The sequence below is a fragment of the Trachemys scripta genome, chromosome 1 (assembly GCF_013100865.1).
Source record: "Trachemys scripta elegans isolate TJP31775 chromosome 1, CAS_Tse_1.0, whole genome shotgun sequence".
Taxonomy (NCBI): domain Eukaryota; kingdom Metazoa; phylum Chordata; order Testudines; family Emydidae; genus Trachemys; species Trachemys scripta.
The window spans coordinates 80556201-80575191 of NC_048298.1; the positions used below are offsets into that span (position 1 = coordinate 80556201).

At 38.1% G+C, this 18991-nt stretch overlaps 1 protein-coding gene across 6 annotated transcripts in view; it reads right to left on the minus strand.

Moving 5' to 3' along the window:
* The window catches only part of NR2C1 (nuclear receptor subfamily 2 group C member 1), a 96632-nt gene that overhangs the window by 61956 nt on the left and 15685 nt on the right, over positions 1 to 18991 (minus strand). For 3 of the 6 annotated variants that reach the window (XM_034772943.1, XM_034772912.1, XM_034772926.1), the window contains one exon: positions 8357 to 8432. The exons of 2 other annotated variants lie outside the window; for them this stretch is intronic. In XM_034772943.1, coding sequence (XP_034628834.1) covers positions 8357 to 8410 — 54 coding nt within the window. In that variant the 5' untranslated portion in view covers positions 8411 to 8432. Of the gene's footprint in view, positions 1 to 8356; positions 8433 to 18516; positions 18632 to 18991 lie in introns of all 6 variants that reach the window. One more of the 6 variants, XM_034772921.1, reaches the window with a different exon arrangement.

The window sequence follows — 18991 nt, forward strand, 5'->3', positions numbered from 1 at the left end:
GTCAAGCGACTAAAAAAATTAATTGCGATTAATCGTGCGATTAAAAAAATTAATCATGATTAATCGTGCTCTTAAACAATAACAGAATACCATTTATTTAAATATTTTTGTAAGTTTTCTACATTTTCAAATATATTGATTTCAATTACAACACAGAATACAAAGTGTACAGTGCTCACTTGATATTTATTTTTGATTACAAATATTTTCACAGTAAAAAACAAAAGAAATAGTATTTTTCAATTAATCTAATACAAGTACTGTAGTGAAATCTCTTTATCATGAAAGTTGAACTTACAAATGTAGAACTATGTACAAAATAAACTGCATTCAAAAATAAAACAATGTAAAACTTTAGCGCTTACAAGTCCACTCAGTCCTACTTCAGCCAATCGTTCAGACAAACAAGTTTGGTTACAATTTGCAGGAAATGTTGCCCGCTTCTTGTTTACAATGTCACCTGAAAGTGAGAATAGGAGTTCACATGGTACTGTTGTAGCCAACGTCACAAGATATTTACATCACAGATGTGATGAAGATTCATATGTCCTTTCATGCTTCAACCACCATTCCAGAGGACATGCTGACGATGGGTTTCCATCATCTGAGTCAGATGCAACCAGAAGGTTGATTTTCTTCTTTTTGGTGGTTCGGGTTCTGTAGTTTCCTCATCAGGGTTTGCTCTTTTAAAGACTTATGAAAGCATGCGCCACACACCGTCCTGATCAGATTTTGGAAGGCACTTCAGATTCTTAAACCTTGTGTTGAGTGCTGTAGCTAATTTTAGAAATCTCACATTGGTACCTTCTTTTCGTTTATTTCACTAGGAGGGTGGTGAAGCACTGGAATGGGTTACCTAGGGAGGTGGTGGAATTTCCATCCTTAGAGGTTTGTAAGGCCCGGCTTGACAGAGCCCTGGCTGGGATATTTTAGTGGGTGTTGGTCCTGCTTTGAGCAGGGGATTGGACTAGATGACCTCCTGAGGTCTTTTCCAACCCTAATATTCTATGATTCTATAAATCTGCTGTGAAAGTGTTCTTAAAATGAACAACATGTGTTGGGTCATCATCCGAGACTGCTATAACATGAAATATATGACAGAATGCGGGTAAAACAGAACAAGAGACATACAATTCTCCCCCAAGGAGTTCAGTCACAAATTTAATTAAAGCACTATTTTTTTAATGAGCATCATCAGCATGGAAGCATGTCCTCTGGAATAGTGGCCAAAGCATGAAGGGGCATACGAATGTTTAGCATATCTGGCACGTAAATACCTTGCAACACTGGCTACAATAGTGCCATGTGAACGCCTGTTCTCACTTTCAGGTGACGAAAATAAAAAGCAGGCAGCATGATCTCCCGTAAATGTAAACAAACTTGTTTGTCTTATTGATTGACTGAACAAGAAGTAGGACTGAGTGGACTTGTAGGCTCTAAAGCATGGGTTGTGGTGGTGTGCCAAATCTTCATTTATTCACTCTAATTTAATGTTTCGTGTGCCAATAATGCATTTTAATATTTTAGATGGTCTCTCTCTATAATATATAACTAAACTATTGTTGTATGTAAAGTAAATAGGGTTTTTAAAATGTTTAAGAAGCTTCATTTAAAATTAAATTAAAATGCAGATCTCATCAGTTTACTGTGATCCTTGCCCTTGCTTTTCCTTTCTGAGTTTTCCAATGTCTGGTATGTATTTGGATACTTTAAGCTACACACAGGTTTCTGAGTGATCAGTTGTTAACCGGCTCCAAAAGGGACAGAGGACAGATATCATGTGTGAAAATACCCATTCACACAGGTATGTGGATCCAAATGCTGAAAGCATTGCAAACGCTATTTTCTTCAAACAGTTAAATTTCACTGGCAGGGATGTCCATCAGGTCAGAATAGAGGCCCCAAGACTCTCTCGGTAGCTTTAAGTGCACTCCGCAGATCTCCAAACTTTGATGCCCACAATTCTGAGCTTTTTAACTGAATGAGCTGCATTTCGAAATCTTCAACACCCATCCACTGAAATACAGCCAAATCCAAGTCGCTTTCGTTGAACTTTTCAGGTTTAATTAGAAAAGAAAGCATTGGGCCAAATCGCTGGAAATCTTGAAATCTGTCAGAATATTCTGATTCCAGTTCTTGCATGCACATTCCAATCTCATTGACACTGACAGTGCAATGTGTCGATAGCTCTTTTATGTGTTGGAAGTAGCGGAAAGCTGAAGTTCAAATATCCCAAGAAAAAACTGCTAGTTTTACAACAAATGCCTTGCGGGCTTCATAAAGATCCAAACCCGTTTGCCGTGCACCCTGGAGATGGAGGTTGAGTTCATTTAGGTGAGCGGTGATGTCAGTTAGAAACATGAGCTAACACAACCATTTGTCATCATCCAGTTGGGGTAGTTTTGTCCTTTTTCCAACAAAAAGGCCTTGATTGCATCAAAACAGTTTACAAAGCGCACCAAAACCTTGCCACAACTTAGCGACCAAAAGTTCCGATGAAGTTGAATGTCATTATAAGCAATGTCCATCTCTTCTAGCAGTGCTTGAGACTGTCTGAGAGTCAAAGCAGATCGAGCAACAAGGACATTCACAATTTGCACCACTGTACTCAACACATTATTAAGCTCTGAATTAGAAATTTTAGCACACAGGTTTTCTTGATGGATGATACAGTGAAATTTGACTGTCAGGCAGCCAATTTGATCTTCAAGTAACTTTACAAATTCCTTCTGTTTTCCGACCATGGCGGGAGCACCATCTGTTGTCACACGAAATATTTTACTGATGTCAACTCCTCATTCTTCAAAATGGTTTACAAAAGTTTCTGCTATCTCTTCCTCCCTTTGTTGTGCCATACAGGGGTTTTAGGCAACAAAGCTCCTCTTGGATTTCATCAGAAGCATCTTGCAACAACTGCCAAATGTTGAATGTCGTTTATCTCCACCCTCTCATCAACTGCAACGCTAAACACTGCTGTTTCTTTTAATGCAGTCATCTGCTTTTCATTAATGTTTTCTGCCATTTCGTTTACGCGTCTCTCAACTGTTCTGGCAGAGACAAGCAGTTCTTTTATTCTACATATGCATATTTATTTGGCAAATCATTGAACAAAACCTCACGAATTGCTGAGAAAAACTTCTTTTATATTTCCCATTTGTAAGTGGGTTTCCATTTTTTGCAATGCACTGTAACCTCCTTCTGTGGCTTGATTTTTACTTACACTTAAGCATTTAAAAACACTGCTTTGCTTCTCATATCCTGCTACTGCCTTTTTGATCAATTCACTCTTGTCTGCTTCCTCAAGAAAGGTTTTCTCGTGCTTCGTTTGAAAATGTCATCAAACACTTGATGTGCGACAAACAATATTTTCACAATAGAAAGCACAAATAGCACGGTCCTTCTTTTGAATAAATCCAAATGTGTCTGTCCAAGAAGGCTGAAATGAACGGACATCTAACTTTGCTTTCTTAGGAGCTGACATTTTGTCAAATATACCCCTCAACTTACAGTGGGGAAAAAAAATCGCGACAGACAGCACGCACAAGGTCAAACGCAATGTGCTGTTCCACATGACGGGATAGGGATGCAAGCAGCAAATCAGGATTTAAAAATATCCCAGTACAGTGGGCGCTGGAACAATTTTTAAGGTGGAGGTGCTGCCTCTTGCCCCTGTCCGCATCCCTCTTGCCCCTGTCTACATCCCTCACTGCCCCAGACTGGGGCCAGTGGCCACAGCTGGGGGTGGCTGCAGAGCCCCAGGCTGAGGCCAGGAACAGAGCCCCGGCCTGGCGTCTGGGACCCCAGGATGGTAACAGAGCTCCCAGGACCAGTGGCTGGGACCCGAGTGGCAGGGGGCCAGCGGTAGGACCCCAGGCTGGCAGCAGTGCCCCCGGGACTTGGGACCGGGACCTGGGGCCTGTAGCAGGCTGAGTGGGGCCAGCATCCGGGACCCAGGGTGGCAGCAGAGCCCCCGGGACCAATGGCTGGGACCCGGGCAATGTGAGTGCCACTCAAAATCTTCTCGCGTGCTGCTTTTGGCATGCATGCCATAGGTTGCTGACCCCTGGTTTAGCATAAGTAGTTAGTACAAATTCTAAGCGACCAGTCAAGTTCTGTATAGCTTGAAAGCTTGTCTCTCTCACCAACAGAAGTTAGTCCAAAAAAAGATATCACCTCATCTGTCTCGTCTTTCTAATATCCTAAAACTGACATGACCATAACACCACTGCATACAACTATTTGTCTTAAAGAGTTTACAATCACTGCTGATTTTCCAAATCTTCATACTGGAATTATTTCGATTATACAGTTTACAAATTCTGTTGTGTGTCTGCAGAGCTTGTAAACTCCATAAAACTGATCAATGAGTCTATAAACTCTGCCAGGAGCTCTCGAATGTTCACATTTCTATAGTTAATAGCAATACCCAAGATTTGAACTAGTCTAATAAAAATAGCTCTATTCACTAGATTTCTCCTAGGATTACGGAATAAATAAAAAATGAAGTTTCTAAACCAACTCATTTTTGCAATACTGCATTACAAAAAAAGTCAGACTTCACGAAAGTGAAAACCCTTTTACAGCCTCCAATAAATTAAACACTTTCTCTAATTTCAGACTTCCCAAAATACTTTTTTGGCTAAAGACTACAATGAAGAAATTTCAAGCAGAAATGAGAGGGTTCATTATTGATATTATAATAGAATACAAATATATAATATTTTAGACTTATATAATGATTGCAAAGAAAAGACCCCTTTCAGGCAAAATTTTCTGAGATACCCTCTAAATGACCTGTACTGGTGGTAATTTACAGGCAGATGGTGCTTTTCTGATACCTTGTGTAGACCTTTCTTACTCTAGACTTTTCTTTTTAGTGTTCTGTGGTCCTTCTCCATATGTTCTCTCATACTGGCAATGATGGTTCCTATGCTGTAGCTACAGAATTATTTATTCCAGGACTGAAATACAGTTGTTTCTTTAAAGCTCTCAAAGATACACTTTAAAGAAGATGAAACTGCTAATTATTGACATGCAGCAGTATGAGTTTAAACGTTTGAAAGAAACTTTATATTGTTCATGGATGTATTAACAAAAACATTAAATACTATTTGTCACAGTGTAACCAGCGTATTTGTTAAATATCAAGTTTTACATGTTTGTGGTGGATACTTATTTGCTTTCACAGATGTTAACTGAAACTGGAATTTGGCAGCACATGAGGAGATGGATAAACTACTATGTAATTACTTTACAGCTCCACAGATTATGAGAGAGAGTATTGCAAGTTCCTGACTGGCAGAAATACCTGACCATGGTTTGGGGATAAGAACTTCCTCATTCCTGGTAGGAAGTGGATAGTATTGGGCAGAAGATTTATGAGACGGTACACTCTATGTAATGCTTCATATAGGTAATCTTAAATTGTAGCTAGGAATTTTTTTAAAAATAAAAAAAACTTTCTTTTGCTTCTAATCTGCATATATTTAATAGGTTTTGCAAAATACATCATTGCAATCTATTCCAAAGATCATGCTCTAAATAGATTTTTCATTTCTAAAATGCTCTATGAACAATAATTACTACCTAGTTACTACCCTAACTGCTATTAGTGACTCCAGTATCTTAATGAAATATCAGGTCTGTGAATATCCTTAGTTTTCTTTAAAAGTAGGGCGAAAAGGTCTCTTTTGCGCACATATACCCCAAACTGGATTTTGCTTGTGAATTCAGTGAAAATTATTTCATCAATGTTCATGTGAATTACAAGTGCTATTGGAATTACTGGCTCAACTTCCATGCAGCTTCAAATATGGTTTCCAAGGGCAAGTCACAAACTTGCATCCAGCATAAGTATAACCAGAGAGATGAATAGCTGTATCCTGTAGTTCAACTATAGATGAAAAAGGCTGCTACCTGAAAATCCAAAAACAACGTTGGAATCTATATAATCCCCAAATTCCAAACTATATTGGCAAAGGTGAGCATACACAAAAATAGAATGTGTACTCAGCACGCAGTTCATTCTTCAAGATATTTCCCTCCACCTGTTGGCACTGACTCTGAGGCCAGTTTGTTCCCATCTACTTCACTTCTTTCAGACACTGGAAAAACAATAGATATTGCTGCATCTGGATATAACAAAAGGAAAATATACAAGTGTCATCTGTACGGGGATGAACCGTCTTACTATTTCCCTTAGCAACCATAAATACACATTGAAAGTTAACAAGATGGAGTCTCATATGCAAGTGACCCTAAGGAGGAAGAGCAAATACTCAGCTACTCTTTGAGATCTCTCAGAGAAACAACCCACAGAGTATCCTTTCCATCAACCACCACAAAACTCTGCACGTAGATCACTTTATGATCAATGTTATCAAAACTGATGACTGGTCTAAAAGGGCATAAGAAAATTTTACTTGTGTCATTCACTGGTAGTGGGTAGTCAGCCATAGATGACAGCACAGTCTTCATACTAGTCAGATACACCAACGAGATCAAGACATAATTGAAGCTTCTTCAGTAGATCTAGGCTCTTTTATATTGGCACCAATACCACTTTCTCAATAACTTTATCTAACAGTGGTAGTTAAAAACTGGACAATAAAAGGTTAAGTTATTAGTATCTGGAAATCCTCTAGAAAGTAATGTTTTCAGCACCACCTGCTTACTATGCTAGAAGTCTGTCTTCACAAAGGGAAGCTGTAGCAGCAATGTATAAGCCTGTTTGGACCTACTGATAATAAGTCGGGGGTCAGAAATAAGCTCCATCTATTTTGCACACCAAAGCAATCAAACCCACACAAGTTTAAGAAAAGAGGTTACTAGCTGTGGTGCAAACAGCACAATTGCTTCCCTTCCTCTAACTGTGGGATAAAGGAAGACAGGTGTGTTCTTACTAAACAAACTAAAATACAAGAACTGACAGAATAGCATGCCAGGACTCTGTCAGGAAGAGCAAATAGGGCCTGTTATTCTAATTAAAGTGGCCTCTCCACAGAAGAAGAAAAGGAGAAAGCCAGCCACGCTGCTTGTCTTTCTCTCTCCCCATCTGTTGAGTATGAGTTTGACTTTTGTTGCTGTTTTTGAATTGGATATAAACTATTGCTACTGTGAAAAGGATGAGTCAGGGATGAGAGATTTTTTTTTAAAATTTTAAAAATTCACAGACTGACTGAATTCTGGAGTCAAATGCAAAGTCTCAATCCTTAAATTCATGGCACTCAATGGCCTGGGCCGAGGATATCTAAAAGATTGACTAAAGCACCTGGATGAAGACTGAGGTCAACATCTCCATCCCTCAGACATAAGGGAACTTGCTACCATATAAAGCCTGTCTGTTCAGGAAATGGAGCATTCTCAGGGGCTGGGCCAAGACTGTGGAATAAACTCCCACAGTTGCTAAGATCAAACCTCACCACCTTCCACTCCAAAGTGCAATGTGTTTCTTCAACCTGCCTTTTCTAATATAAACATGTAGCCAGGGTGTACCGTCAAACAAAAATAAGCCAACACCCCTCAAAATCTCTCTCTCTCTCTCTCTCTCTCTCACACACACACACACACCCCTCCGAAGAGGATGAGAGAAAGGATAAACCACACATGACAGATGTTACTCATGCCACTTAATGCACCATGGAAGGCACACACATACTACAATGATGAAGGTAGCATAAGAACATATATAAAATTAGCAATCCAAGAGGAAAACCTTTCTATTCAATGTTAAAACTGATATGAATTGAATGTGAAATCACCTGGAATACTTCACTTGACTGTAAAGTAAGACAAATCTAAATTAACCAAGAGCAGAAATTTCAAGTAAACAGGTGCCATTTTTATATATTTTTCTTATAACCACACTTGTATTGATTTTGAACAGGACATATAGTAATGAATCCTTAAGTGTTTTATATTTATACACACACACTGACAACACGACTTTTTACTATCTATTCATACATTTCTAAAAGCACCTATTACTGTAATATTCAGACACTGTATGCAGAATGCAATTTTGATGCTAGAAGAGAGGAAAGCCTGCCTCATATGACTAACAGCTGTATGATGACAACCACTGATTTAGTCAATGATTTCTACCTTTGAAAATACTGCTATTTTTTTTAAGCTCAGTTTCTTTGGGGAATGCTTTGACAAAGATGCAAGTCTTGCATCATGATATGAAGATAGCAAGAACAAGGGTTCCTGCTAATCTTCTATGGGAGGGTCTTGTGTAGCTTGGGGCCCACTAGAGACCATTCTCTCTTGTGTCTTTGATCTTTACATATCAGTATTATGCTTTATTGTCCAACTTGTCTCAAATAGGACTAAATATATATACATGTATATGTACCTCTCCCATTTGTTGTTCAATAATTTGATGGGCCAGTTCCTCTATGGTTGCCATGATCTTTAATCACCAGAATTTCCTGTCAAAGAAAGAAGAAGATTCTTAACATCTAGAACCTTAAAGATGAAAATATCTGGGGGGGAAATATTATTTATATAAATAAATTATAGCCACAGTTGCTGAAGTGAGCCCAGCAACTAATTTAAAGTGTGGTTATGCTCTAAACATGACTCTGTAGAAATAGCATCATATAGTTCCATGTTTGTGTTTCAAGGGCTTTCATATAATTTTTCTGTTTCTTAGGTTACTTTTGGTTTTTTATTACAGCAGAACTATAGTTCACAGCAAGATTTCAAAGTACTAATGTGTTCTCTTTGGTTTTTACATCATTACCATCAATTTTGATCTACCGAAGATCTAATTAAGAACTTACTCAGTTAGAACTAAGCCAATGTTTCCATTGCTGTATCAGTCAACTTGTATAGCTTGCTCTGCTGAAGTTGTACTGGTTTAGCAGCACTAACAGGAGTAATTAAAAATGTATATTTGTCATTAAAAGAAGACACTTCTTAGGTGAAAACAGATCTGTGGAACAAGATGATGCCAATATCATATTCGCTTTAGTAGCCACAGTATGCTTTAAAAAGCAGAAATTTGGTTGAGATTCAAGTCTGCTCCCCTCATCTGTGTGAAGTGTGCAAAGTAGTGACAAAACTGAGATCATTATACAGTGTAAACCATTGTTATGTAATATTAAATGTTCATATATAAGGGTGGTTTGGGCACATATCTACATCTTTACATTAGTCAATATGTAAGAAGGGTGCAGTGCATAAGAGTTATGAAGCATCACAACCACTTGTTTAAATTAATGTCAACATCTAAATTAAAGTCCATACAGCACGTGAAATTGAATCTGCTTTATGTACCTAGCCAATACACTTATACTGAGGCCTCGTCTATACTCAAAAGTTGTACTGCTTTAACTAATATTAGTATAGTTAAACAATATAACCTCCCTAGTGTGGATACAGTTGCCCTGCTATAAAGGTGTTTTACACCATTATAGCTACTCCTGTACAGGAAGAGTAAATAAGCTGCACATACACAGTATAAGGCAGTGGCTTTCAACTTTTCCAGGCTACTGTATCCCTTTCAGGAGTCTGATTTGTCTTGCATTCCCCCAAGTTTCACCTCATTTAAAAACTACTTGCTTACAAAATCAGATATAAAAGTACAAACGTGTCACAGCACCCTATTACTGAAAAAATGCTTACTTTCTAATTTTTACCATAAAATTGTAAAATAAATCAATTGGAATAAAAATATTGTACTTACATTTCAGTGTATAGCATATAGAGCAGTATAAACAAGTCATTGTATGAAATTTTTGTTTGTACTGACTTCACTAATGCATTATAGGTAGCCTGTTGTAAAACTAGGCAAATACCTAGATGAGTTGATGTACTCCACCTGGAAGACCTCTGTATACCCCCAAGGGTATGCATACCCCTTGTTAAGAACCATTGATAATAGGTACTTTTATATTGGTATAATTGCATCCATACAAGGAATTCTATCGGATTAACTATTTTGGTTTAGATAGATAAATAAATCACACCTCATACCAAATAATTATACCAGTACTAAAACTGTGTACAGACCAAGCTTAAGACATGAAGGTTATTTCTTCTCACTTCCCCTATATCCTTGCTGCAATCTCACCACATCACATCCCCTGTCCCAGAGGCACTGTATCATGACCAAGCCAACTCTACTCCTGAAGTTAAATAGACTGTTCCTTTTTGAATAGTGAAAGAACCTCCACCCCCACCAGCACGCACTCTAGCATATCTAGCTCTGCTGACAGAAAGGAAGAAAGAAAATGGAAACATGTTTTCACTTTGCAGAGCACTTCTAAACCACCAGCAAACTTACTAGGTACAAAGAAGAGAAGAGTGAAAACAAATCCAAACTTCTTCGAGTGTGTATTTAAAAAAAAATAACAACCTCATTTTACAATCATTAATAGCTTGTCTCAATTCCTCTGTAGGACAACTATGTTATCCACATTACACACACAGTGAAACTGGATCACAAAATCCAGTGTTTTTCAAGTCAGGTCTTATATAAACATTGCTGTTTTCTGTTTTAATTAAAATATTCTCCATAATAAAATAGTACATGGACTGCCAGAAGTGGTGTAACTGATTCCATAAATAAAAACCAATGCACCGGCTTGAGATTAGAGAACCGTTTGTTTACTGTGCATCTGACTGCACTTTTCAGTCAGTTTCTTTCCTGCTGGAGAACCCTTAAGATTTTAATTTTAAAAAAATCAGAACATACTATTAAAAAGGCAATCAGAAACTGGATTCTTTTTTAAAATAGTCAAATTTGCCATTCCATATTTGGCTAGACTTTAGTGTAAAAGTGAGTCCTTTATATAGAAGAGCCTAATGGAAGAAATTTTTTTGCATGAATTCCTACTGAAGTTAATGGAATTGCTACAAAGGGCTCTGGTGCCTGAACCACACCCATAATCTGTAAATCTTTTTGGGTCTCTCCCGATAGATAATATATGTATGTAATATTCTAAGGAATGATACATTATTAAGAATCTGAAAAATACTCCCACAAGACTGCAATTTTAAAGTTAAGATTTTGCCCTCAAATAAATGTCATTACATTGGAACTGTAGCACAAGAGGAAAATCTTTAAAAAATGTAGATAAAATTCTATATGAAGATATAAAAATTTAATTTGAATTTTTTAAAATAATTGAATATAAAAAAAATCAAGCTTCCATAATGCACTTTTATACAGTTTGCCTTGATTTTTAAAATCCTTCCTAAAAAAATAGGAGTTATTTCCTTCTCTTTTCTTGATGGCTGAGGGTGTCTTCTTCAAGGGAGAAACTGACTATACATGGGAAAATCTGAAACTTACTTTTACACAAATTGCTGTCAGATGCACAGAGTAAACACACTGAAATCCACTGTCTCAGGTGTTACTTGTAGAAATGCACAAAATTTTAAAAGAAATATGATTTTCAAATTAACTGTTCCACTTTAAATATCTGAAAAAGCTTTAGCATGCTATACCTATTACATAGATATTATCAAGTGGGCAGAGTTTATGTGAACAAGAAATTGCACATAATTTTAAATGAGAGTTTTATTCCATTGAGTTTCTAGTTTAAAAAACAGCATATTAGAAAAATTCATATTGAATAGTTCAGGCAATTTTTACACATCAATAATAACTATCCTAGTAAAATTAAGTGGAGAATACGTTTTTCCTGAAAGCTAAACTTTTTCTTTAGTGATCAACATTTTCCATGTCATGATTACCAGCTATCACATCTTCTGCATTCTTATTCCTAAAGAAATCTAGAGTAAGCCAAGGTCATTATTCCTACATCAGAAAGACTCTTGACTACATTCTTTCCACAGTGAAGTCTCCAGGCTAACAAGCATAATGTCAGTCATATTTACGAACAGATGCTATAGTTGCTCTAACTTTCTTCATTTTATACCTCTCTTCCAAACCTTTTGATGTTTTGGCCTGCAGTACTGGCACATTCTGATGCAAATACTGAATACTAATTGCTAATTACCCTCCATCAACTCAGGAGCACTTGTTCTCAAGCAATGTAACGCAATGAAAAGGAAGTGGACAGTTCTTCTTTCGTCTTTGCAAAGGCTTTCGTCAAATACTGAACTTGCACATGACAGAAAATTCAAGTGCCCTGGATAAGTCCTATATTTCTGGAGTATAAATATGTAAAAGAGTTTTGTGTGAGTTTGAAATAAACTACGTTACTAAATGAAACCCTGCTATTTAAACATTATTTGACTTGCAGACTTCAGATGAGAATGAATATATTGGTGTTGTTGTGAAATACAGTTATAAATATACAATGAAAATTTCTTACTAATGTGCATGGCCAGAACATATTTAGAATTCTCACTCTAAGCTATGTGTGATGAGTGATGTAAAAACTATAAAATGACATCATATTCTGAATTCAAGACTTCACAGACAAAAGACTGTAACACCTCATGTCTCAGGTTTGCTTCTTCAAAAACAATGCATCTAAATGAAAAATATAAAGTGTATTCATGGCAACTGTATCAACCAATTGTACTCAAGGAGCACACCATATGCTCACCTCTATGTAAAATTGATTTGTGTATATGAACAAAATTTAATATTAATACAAAATAGTTTAACAGTTTACAGATTGCAAAAAGTCTATGTTGCAAAAAATACCATAGTTCAGTAATAACATGTTAGTCTCATTATCAAAAAGGTCATAATAATTTGGCATCTGAGATTTACCAAAATTAACTTTCAAAATGCACTACAGAGAGTTATGGTAGATTTTCACTTTCTTAGCATAGTGAATTGTCAATTTTCATAAAATCAATTTCAATGTTAGATTTCACAGTTTGGCTGTATACAGACTGGAGTTCTTTAATATCAAACCATTTCCCAACCATATTTGGTAGCTATTATTTGTTTTATTCTTTTTGCAAGTTATCCTCTCCTGCTGCTACACCCATAGTGCCCCCCTCCTTAATTTCCCTCAAATAGCCTATCACATCACATTTGATCTCCTTGTCCCCATCTTAAAAGTCCTACTTTCATTTTATTCAACTTTTGCTCTTCCTTCCTCTGCTTTTAATTCTGACTACTCTGTTCATCTACACCTGTCTTCAACTTTGCTCCTCCTCTCACACTGACTGAGCACTTTAGATAGTTTCCTCACATCTACTCACTCCACATCCTTCCCAACCTAAAATTTTGTTCCCCTAGTTAGTAATTATTTTTAAATCTATCTTATGCAGACAAGAAGATATTAAGGGCAGGCCTTACTCTCTTTTGCAAAGTTCTAGATAAATTCATGGTGCTACATAAGATAATTAGTACTAGCCTGATACTACAACATGATTTTTGCCCCTACTATTTTGCAGATGCAGTTCTATAAGAAACATCTCATACACTTCACTTACATTTATTTCCATATCCTTGGGTACTGTTTCAGTTGGGTGAGAGGAAAAATAGTTTATGTTTGCATACTTCATGTCCCAGATACATGAAGTCAGTCAGTAAGTCCATAAATGCTCTAACAACTTAGAAGGATAATGTTAATTTAAAATTGGCCCAAAAGTTAAATTTTATAAAAAACCAAGTTTCCATAAAACCTAAGACCATCAAAAAAGTTTATGATTTCTTAAAAAGAAAAGAAAATAGTAACAACTGTTTTTAAACAAATACAAATTCACCTGCACTGATCACAACTCGGGCACAACATGTTGGGAAACTTAAGTCACTCGGCGTGTGAAAACACGCCCCCAACTGACATAAATTATGCCGATATAAATGGTAGTATGCACAGCACTTTGTCGGCGGAAGAGCTTCTCCCGCTGACATAGCTACTGCCACTCGTTGGGGGCAGTTTAATTATGTTGATGGGAGAGCTCTCTCCAGTTGGCATAGAGCGGCTACACCAGAGATATTACAGCGGTGCAGCTGCATCTGTACAGCTGTGCCGCTTTAAGCTCTCTAGTGTAGACATAACCTCAATGTTTCAACACTTAGACGTGAAACTGGATGAGGTTTTAGTGTCCCAACAAAATCCAAGAACTGAACAGTATATAAATGGTGAAAAATAAATTTTTACTTTTTCAATCCCTTCCACGCCCCCCTTTGAATAACCTAAAATGTTAGAAACACACAGGTAAATAAATGTATACGAGTTTAAGCTGACATTATCCCTTTAATGCTTCAGCTGATTTTTATATCCACGTCTCAAGTTTTTACAGAATGACTGCCCACTCACATTACAAATATTCATTCTTGATGTACTGAACAAAACATGTATTTGTGCACTAGAAGAAATAGTTGTCTCATACAGTAAGTGTGCTTCTTTGAGATCATAGAATCATAGAATATCAGGGTTGGAAGGGACCTCAGGAGGTCATCTAGTCCAACCCCTTGCTCAAAGCAGGACCAATTCCAAACTAAATCATCCCAGCCAGGGCTTTGTCAAGCCTGACCTTAAAAACCTCTAAGGAAGGAGATTCCACCACCTCCCTAGGTAACCCATTCCAGTGCTTCACCACCCTCCTAGTGAAAAAGTTTTTCCTAATATCCAACATAGACCTCCCCCACTTGCAACTTGAGACCATTACTCCTTGTTCTGTCATCTGGTACCACTGAGAACAGCCTAGCTCCATCTTCTTTGGAACTCCCTTCCGGGTTGAAAGCAGCTATCAAATCCCCCCTCATTCTTCTCTTCTGCAGACTAAACAATCCCAGTTCCCTCAGCCTCTCCTCATAAGTCATGTGCTCCAGACCCCTAATCATTTTTGTTGCCCTCCGCTGGACTCTTTTCAATTTTTCCACATCCTTCTTGTAGCGTGGGGCCCAAAACTGGACACAGTACTCCAGATGAGGCCTCACCAATGTCGAATAGAGGGGAATGATCATGTCCCTCGATCTGCTGGCAATGCCCCTACTTACACTGCCCAAAATGCCATTAGCCTTCTTGGCAACAAGGGCACACTGTTGACTCATATCCAGCTTCTCGTCCACTGTAACCCCTAGGTCCTTTTCTGCAGAACTGCTGCTTAGCCATTCGTTCCCTAGTCTGTACCAGTGAATGGGATTCTTCCGTCCTAAGTGCAGGACTCTGCCCTTGTCCTTGTTGAACCTCATCAGGTTTCTTCTGGCCCAATCCTCTAATTTGTCTAGGTCCCTCTGTATCCTGTCCCTACCCTCCAGCGTATCTACCACTCCTCCCAGTTTAGTGTCATCTGCAAACCTGCTGAGAGTGCAGTCCACGCCACCCTCCAGATCATTAATGAAGATATAGAACAAAACCGGCCCCAGGACCGACCCTTGGGGCACTCCGCTTGAAACTGGCTGCCAACTAGACATGGAGCCATTGATCACTACCCGTTGAGCCCGACGATCTAGCCGCTTTCTATCCACCTTATAGTCCATTCATCCAGCCCATACTTCTTTAACTTGCTGGCAAGAATACGGTGGGAGACCATAACAAAAGCTTTGCTAAAGTAAAGGAATAACACATCCACTGCTTTCCCCTCATCCACAGACCCAGTTATCTCCTCACAGAAGCCAATTAGGTTAGTCGGGCATGACTTGCCCTTGGATGTGTTGTCCATTTATATTCCACTCTTGGTGCACATGCTCATGTTCAGAATCTTTTGGCCAGCAGTGTCCATTAGGGCTGCACCTGTACCCTGAGTGTCTTTGTGATTCCCATCCACAGGCATAAAGGGGAGGGCGACCCCCAGTGACCATCAATTCCTTCACCAATGCAGAATCCAGGTGTTATATAACTCCATATTAGTAAGAAGAGTTATGGTATATATGGAAAACATACACTGAAGAATCAGCTACTGTAACATGAAAAACAAGTAACATGTTTTTTCTTTCGGTTCTTGTCTACATATATTCCATTCTTGGCGACTCACAAGGAATGACTTAAGTGACTGGAGGTGGGTGCTTGGAATCTACCTAACCAATGATTGTAAGACAACCCTGCCAAAATTAGCATCAAATCTTTACTCTATAGTGGAAGCATAATGTTGGATAGGTAGAGTATGTACTGAAACCACATGTTACTGCCTTACAAATTTCCAAGATTGGAACACTTCTCGAAGAAGCTGCTTGAGCCCTAGTGGAGTTGGCTGTAAAATAGCTATTTTGTAGCATAATTTAATACGGATAGAAATACAATTAGATAGTCTCTGTGTCAATATTGCCTGACTTTTTACCCTATCCGCATAAGCTACAAATAACCTAGTGGCCACCATAAAAACCTCAGTCCTAACTAGACAGACAGATAGCACCTTAAGCATATCCAACGTGTGAAGTTTAGATTCCCTTTGGAAAAGACGACAAGCAGGTATATTACTTGGTTAATATGGAAGTCAGAGACAACCTTTGGCAAAAATCTTTGGGTGAGGCTTCAAGGTCATACTGTCCTTACAAAATGCAGTGTATGGATGTCCCACCACAAATGCTTGTATTTTTCTGACCCTTCTAGCAGATTATATTGCTACTAGAAAAGCTGCTTTGACGGATAGGTAGAAAAGAGAAGATGTATGCAAGGGTGATTACTCAAACTCCATCAGCACTAGGTTGAGATCCCAAGGAAGAGGAGGGGCTCCCTGTTTCAACAGTACACACACCTAAGCCATTTCAGGAATCTACCTACCGTAGGGTGTGAGAATACTGAGTGACCCTGAATGGGAGGGATGGTTTGCTGAAATGGGTGTGTGAGCTTTTGAGGGAGTACAACTTATGAATACTGGTTGATATTAAAAAGTTGATTTTATGAAAATTGCTGTAACAGGGAATGCCTCTACCCTGTGTATCCATCATTGCTGACATGCCTTTAAGCACGTCTCACCCAGACCAGGAACAACAGCTAACCAGTAAGGACTATATGCACCTGAATAGGTCTTCCTGTGTGAGAACAAAAGAGTAACTGCATTCGAGGGGAAATCAGTTCTCTCCAACCTCCCTCAACAAGGGGCCGGTATTTGGAGAATGAAAAATTCCCAAATGCAGGACAGATACCACGGCGTTGCTGTTAGCCTTTAAAAACCAGGGAGGTGAAAACTCTCAGTGCCACACAGGAAGTTTTGAGTACAAGAAGGGAAGTGGATGAACCAGCCAAGCTAAGAGAAGGCTCCATGTTTCAGAATATAAGCCATGCACTGTAGCAGAAGGACTCATGCTAGCCTCAGAGAATTTTGAACCCAGCCCAAAGAATGCTCTGGAGTGGTGAAAAAACGGAGACAGGGAAATGTGTGTACGGTTTATTATTTTTGTACAGATCTGTGTATTTCTCATGCGATTAAACAGAGCAATGATATTAGAATCCTGTACAAAGTGTATGGGCATTTCCATTTTCCTCCTTAAAAATATGAGGAATATCAAGTTGTGTTGTTCCTTGCTTTTTGTTCTCCTTGGCGAACCACAGAATAAGATGAAAGCTTTCTTTTCCTTTATCTGAAGGAGTGAGGACATGAAACGTTGAACAAAAATCTGTTCTCCCAGCTGTCTGAATTAAATGGGCGTTGGAAGTTTTAAACGGCTTGACTAGAACCCTGTGCAGCCATTAGTTGAAAACTGATTTAAATTGGTTTAGTTTGCATTTACAAGTAAATGAAGTCCTTTTCTATACACAAAATTACACTCATTTAACTAAACTGGCACAATGTCACACATTTAGTTAAATTTCTGTGTGCCAACAAGCCCTTACACAAAACTAAATTGCTCTTAGCCAATTTTAAACGGGTTAGCACTGGTTTAACAAAAGCATTTTCAATCTGATTTTAGTTAGGCCCGGTCTACAAAGATATACTTATATACCTAAAGGTGTGATTTTATACTAATTTAACTTACACTAGCAACTTGCGTAGACAAGGCCTCAGCTGTGTAAATGTAACCTTTGTTGGTAAATGATGTCTTAACCCTACTAATTCTTCTGCCATTCAGAAAAAACAAAGCAGAGAAGACCTGCATTTTTAATGTAAAAAACAAGTTGAACTTTTTAAAAATAAAACAAAACAAACCGCACACCCATAGGCCATCTTTATACATCAAAGAAAACATTTTTTAAAATCACACCAGCCTAGCTTTATTCTTGTTTACAGGTCAATTTTAGCAACTTCTTCTGTACAACCAACAGAAGTGCATCAAAGGGTACTGTGCATATCTTGCGCAAGTAGCTGTTACTGTTTTGAGACCAAATAGTAAATTTTAAATTAATTCAAAAAATTCCCAGATAGATTAAAACAATTTTAAGGCTGAGTATGTTTTATGTGTACATTATATGACAATGTGGCTCAAAAATCAGTAAAGTCAGAGTTAAACCTGAAACTCTATTCTTAAAAAGGTGAAGATTTGAGATTTTATTAATTTAAATAAAACTAAAGATTAGTGGTCTGATTTTCAAAAGATGCTGAATATCTCTAGTTCCATTGACTTCAATGGGACTCCAATGCCCCTAAAATATATAGATGTTAAACAAACTCAACTATATTCTAAAATAAAAATTATTAAAACCCATTCCTCGTTCACTCACCTGCTGTGGCTCAAATAAAACAAAGACTTACATGTGTTTAACTTTACTCAGTGTCAAAAGTACCACTGTAATCAACAGGACTACTTGCTGTACATAAATTTATGCACATGTGTCAGCATTTACAGGATCGGTGCTTTAGGCCTTACCTACATGGGAAAAATTTCATTATAGCCTAAGATACAAATTTAAACCAATGTAATTACACCAGTATAACCCCCACATAGCCTTGTACTGAAATCAGAGTCTCTATGTCTACACTGCAGACCTTAGAGTGGCACAGCTGTACTGCTGCAGCTGCGCTGTTTTAAGGTCTTCTGTGTAGCTGCTCTATGCCGGTGGGAGAGCGCTCTCTTTGGCCAAATTAAACCACCCCCAACAAGCAGAAGTAGCTATGCTGGCAGGAGAGCATCTCCCGCCAACATAGCACTGTCCACACCAGCGCTTCTGTCTTTGAAACTTATGTTGGTCAGGAGGGTGTCTTCTTCACACCCTTGACCGACAAAAGT